The 4,671-nt window shown below is 45.4% G+C and overlaps 1 protein-coding gene and 1 non-coding gene across 2 annotated transcripts; one reads left to right on the top strand and one right to left on the bottom strand.

Moving 5' to 3' along the window:
- The first annotated feature begins 206 nt into the window (after positions 1–206).
- Positions 207–3,923, top strand: LOC123445495 (kinesin-like protein KIN-10C). The gene is made up of 13 exons (XM_045122488.1): positions 207–505; positions 721–886; positions 989–1,189; positions 1,283–1,454; positions 1,541–1,746; positions 1,818–2,122; positions 2,209–2,294; positions 2,654–2,871; positions 2,976–3,022; positions 3,138–3,159; positions 3,245–3,313; positions 3,401–3,439; positions 3,552–3,923. Exons 1-13 carry the CDS (start codon positions 339–341, stop codon positions 3,594–3,596), a joined length of 1,743 nt encoding a protein of 580 aa, XP_044978423.1. The 5' UTR covers positions 207–338; the 3' UTR covers positions 3,597–3,923.
- Positions 3,924–4,323: 400 nt separating this feature from the next.
- Positions 4,324–4,396, bottom strand: TRNAK-CUU. The gene has a single exon. It is a non-coding gene; the product is annotated as a tRNA-Lys (tRNA).
- Between the last annotated feature and the right edge of the window lie 275 nt (positions 4,397–4,671).

The raw sequence follows: 4,671 nt of genomic DNA, 5'->3' as shown, positions 1-4,671 counted from the left end.
ATATATTGCATGATGGATGCGAGCCAGATGTAATACAACGAACCAAACACGTCCTTAATGAATCATATTTACGATGTTCGGCCGTAGATGCTTTGGATCCTCACCGTATACCCGTGTGCGTTGGCCGGTTGGAGCTGCCTTGCTCGCAGGCTCACCGCGCCCACGAGTTCCTCACCTGACCCGCCTCCCGTGTTCAAATTCGAACCGCTTCCCCGGCAACGGTCACCGTCTTCTTCCCTGCCCCCCAAAGGGTCCACGACGCCCGGGTGATCCAAAACCTCGCCCCATCCCGATCTACTCCCCCGCCTCTCCCGTGTACCGCGGTCGACCTCTCCCCAATGGCGAGCGCCGCCTCCTCTTCCTCCTCGCAGTCAGTGCGTGTCGTGCTGCGGGTGCGTCCGCTTCTCCCGTCGGAGGCCAGCTCGGCGGCGGCCCCCTGCGTCTCCCTCATCGGCCGCCACCCCGGCGGCGAGGTCACTATCCAGCTCAAGGATCAGCACACCAGGTACCCGCCTCGGCCTCTCGAATCGAGTAGTTATCGGCACTTTCCTAAATTCGCAGCTCCCCTCCCTCCTGGTGTAGCTGTCAGGGAAACGCCGCATGATTTGAGATCTGATTAACTCTAAAATTGTAGCGGTGCCGACGGCCAATTCTACCTCTTGTCCTTGCCTGTTTCCTGATCCTTCCTCTGGTAAACCGATTTGTTCCTGATCCGTGCAGCCGGAACGAGTGCTACAAGGTGGACGCCTACTTCGGCCAAGAGGAAAGGGTTTCCGACGTATTTGACCAGGAGCTCAGCGCCGTGATCCCGGGCATCTTTGAGGGCACCAACGCGACCGTGTTTGCCTATGGGGCAACCGGCAGCGGCAAGACCTACACGATGCAGGTGCCCATTCCATTCTCCCGGTCTTGCCCACAACCTGTTTGAAGAAATGCCGCCCTGCTGCACGGCCGACCTGTTTCTGTAACAAACCTTGTTGCCGTGCAGGGCAGCGAGGATGTGCCGGGGCTCATCCCTTTGTCGGTTGCGACCATCCTGGCGCGCTGCACCGGCACGTGGTGCTCCGTGGAGATCTCCTATTACGAGGTGTACCTCGAACGGTGCTATGACTTGCTCGAGCCCAAGGCAAAGGAGATCATGGCTTTCGACGACAAACTTGGCAACCTACAGCTCAAGGGCTTGGCTTGGGTAATGCGCTGGGGCTTGGTCATCCTCGGGTGTCTGTGGTTGCTGAAGTGTAGCTTCTGCAGTGCACTTACTGTTGTCTTTTCGTGGTTTAAGGTCCCTGTGCGATCAATGGAGGAATTTCAGGAGGTCTACTCGATAGGTGTGCAGAGGAGAAAAGCCGCCCACATAGGCCTGAATGATGTCTCAAGTAGGAGCCATGCTGTGCTCTCTATCAGGATCAGTAATGATACTGTCAAAGGGAAGCTTAACCTCATCGACTTGGCTGGTATGACTCCCTGTAATAAGGTGCATAGAACGTATAAAAGCTTTGCATTTCCAGTTTAAGATCATGCCGTGTTGGTTTCATTTCAGGAAATGAGGACAATAGAAAGACTTGCAATGAAGGGATCCGCCTTCAAGAAAGCTCTAAGATCAATTCTTCACTGTTTGCATTATCTAATGTCATTTCAGCTCTCAAGAAGAATGAGCCTCGGGTACCTTATAGAGAGAGTAAATTGACCCGCATACTGCAAGATTCTCTAGGAGGCAACAGCCGTGCTGTGATGATAGCTTGCCTGGTGAGTTTCTGCTCTAGACGTCTCATCCCACAGAGTATAGATACTTGCTGATTGCTTTTCATGTATCACAGAATCCCGTGGAATACCAGGAGGCAGTCCACACAATAAGTATGGCTGCTCGTTCAGGCCATATGGTGACCAACACGCCTTCGACAAGCAAGGAACAGACTCCAAAAGTAAAGCTGGACATGGAAGCGAAGTTGCAATTGTGGCTGGAATCAAAGGGAAAAACCAAGAGTGTCCAAAGGAGGAATGGACTTCTGTCCCCAACTGTATGGAAGACTCCTTCTTCCATGAGCCATATGAAGCAACCACTATCTGCCCGGGTGTCGGGTAGAGCTAAAGCAATGGACCAAGACGGTGCTAAAATAAAGAAGTCAGTGTCTCCAATTTTGCTCTACAAGTCTGACATAGACCACCTGAAATTATGAGCTCTTAGCTGTTTTATCTTCTGTTTCACAGGGTGCTTTTTGATTCAGAAGTCCATACTACTGCTGAAAACACACCAAGACCGAGCTCACGAGGTGAAGTAAAGACAACTAAGAAAGGTATGGTGTTTGAAATATACAGAAGAGATAATTGGATATAGATTCTGAACGTACAAAGGTCAGTAAGCGAAGAAACAAAAAGGAAAACTCTAATGAATGCACAAGAGCTTTCCGTGACATTGCATTGGAAAGATAATGGTCCAGAGCAAAAACATTTACAAACCAAAAGTTGCAGCAAGAATGGACTAATGTTCATGACTTTACCATTAACAGAAATGAAACTGTTTAAATTAAAAAAGATAGCTATTCAATTGAAAGTAATTGCACACAATCTACTTTCGGTTTGCTTGTTGTATAACTTTGGAATTTGATCTATGTTTCCATGTTAGAGTCTGAGCCATATGACATGTTTTATGCAGAGGTACCCCCGTCGTTAACTCCTTGCAAAGAGGACAAGTCTGAATCTCCTCTTAGGAAAGCTCTTTCTCCCATTCCTTCAAACATGATGACTCCCTGTAATGTCAATTGCCCTCCTTCATTGGAGCTGAAAACTCCAATAGGAGCACATCATATAGTTCAGAAGAACCCAGATGGTACACCTCTTGATAAGTTTAATGCACTGGGATCTAACCTAAAGGTCTGCATGATTTTTCTCCTATTTCATAGTACTCCTTCATTGGAATATTATCATCAACCTGTTTTAGTTTAGTACCGATTTCTAAACATCTCTATGTTACGCAGGAATCTCTTATTCAACAGTATCTTGAGTTCTTAAATGTTGCGAACAAGTAAGTATAAACCCTCAAGTTTGTTATAGTTCATTTATGTAGTTGGCTTCTGTTAAACGCACAAGCCACCTTCTATCCTTTCTAATTATTTACTCCTGCCTATCCATGGGTGCAGGGAAGAGCTACAGCAACTGAAAGTATGGTCCTTACATTTCATAATAATCTGATAGATGGTATAGCAGCATGTCCTTTTCCTACTAATGTTTCCCATTTCTTCTTCAGGGAATTGGTGAAAAGAGAGCAGACTACATTCTCGAGCTCCGGGAGGATTCACCCAGACCATTCCGATCTGTAAGATTTATGTACCATGAAATCCTTAATACTGAATGTGAAGGTCACCTGTATTTGTCAGCTTTTTAACATAATGTGATTTGGCAGCTTTCGGACTTGGGAAACATAGGTCTATCAACGAAACAAGTAATTCTTCTGCTGACTTTCCTTTTGGACATATTCTTGTATTCTTTCTTGTACAAGCTGTGTACATAAAACAGAGCCCTTGACATGTTTTTTTTTATACTGCTTCAAACAGATCCAGGATATCCTACGCAAAACAGCCACCGGAATCTTCAAATGATCACTAGAATGGACTGCTACCTGTAATCTACCACCTTGGAGATGCTGGGTCATATTGGTTCACCATCCGTGTCACCAACGTATGGTGTTGTACTTGTGCTGTTAACTGTCAGCATGTTGTTGACATAATTGCAGTTTTACTCTCAATTCAACAGCAGGCCTGTTGCTGTTGCTGTTGCTACTAAACCTAGAGCAATGGGTCTTGTTGCAATTTTTCTCTTGTAACTTATCTTGCTGAGGTGATGCAAATTTTCTCTGGAATCTTCCATATTGAATGGTTTGTCTTCCTGATGTAATTCAAATTTTATATGGAATCTTGTGTATTGAATGGCTTGCATATTGCACTAGCTTTGTTGCGCGAGCAGGTGAAAATGAGTTTTGCTCGGCAAAACTTTGTGTGTGAACTATTTCGATGTCGGACATGATCTGTATATCTCACAGGAGATTTCAAGCGTACTTGTGTACTAGTTTGCCCGGATTGTAATTTGTAGGAGCCCATGACAGTAGGCTTTTTGTGTGTGTGCTGAAGTGAGCATTTGTTTGCATGCATTGTAATTTGTAGGGAACCCATCACATGATTGTGTGCTTGTTTTGTCTCGTATCCCTGGATTGGCCTGTAGGATATACAGTGGTAAATGTTTTTTGCATACTTCGGACGAACATTAACCATCAGTTGTGTAGCAAACACAACACAGCAAAAACGAATATAACATGTAAAAAAACCAAATCGCCCACCGTGGGGCTCGAACCCACGACCACAAGGTTAAGAGCCTTGCGCTCTACCAACTGAGCTAGACGGGCTACCGGTTCAATTATAATTATTTATTGATACATTATTTAAACAGACATGGCGTCAACGGTTCACCAGGGTGACCTCATTTGATGTCCATGAAAGCGCAGCAGCCAATGCTCTAACTGTATAATGTTGGCATCTCAAAAAGGAGTATGCACATTAATCCCTTCGTTCTTAAATATAAGATTTTTTAGAGATTTCACTATAAACTACATACGAAGTAAAATGAGTGAATCTACACTTTAAATTATGTCTATATACACTCGTACGTAGTTTATAGTGA

Source organism: Hordeum vulgare, chromosome 1H, assembly GCF_904849725.1.
Source record: "Hordeum vulgare subsp. vulgare chromosome 1H, MorexV3_pseudomolecules_assembly, whole genome shotgun sequence".
Lineage (NCBI taxonomy): Eukaryota > Viridiplantae > Streptophyta > Magnoliopsida > Poales > Poaceae > Hordeum > Hordeum vulgare.
This window is presented reverse-complemented; position numbering and strand designations above follow the sequence as displayed.

What these genes read in the sequence shown, in the direction of transcription:
- LOC123445495 (XM_045122488.1), top strand. Translation starts at nt 339, where the DNA reads ATGGCGAGCGCCGCCTCCTCTTCCTCCTCGCAGTCAGTGCGTGTCGTG. An exon ending in GACGGTGCTAAAATAAAGAA is followed by an intron (nt 2,123 to 2,208) that starts GTCAGTGTCTCC and finishes TCTGTTTCACAG; the next exon opens with GGTGCTTTTTGATTCAGAAG. An exon ending in AAGAGCTACAGCAACTGAAA is followed by an intron (nt 3,160 to 3,244) that starts GTATGGTCCTTA and finishes TTTCTTCTTCAG; the next exon opens with GGAATTGGTGAAAAGAGAGC.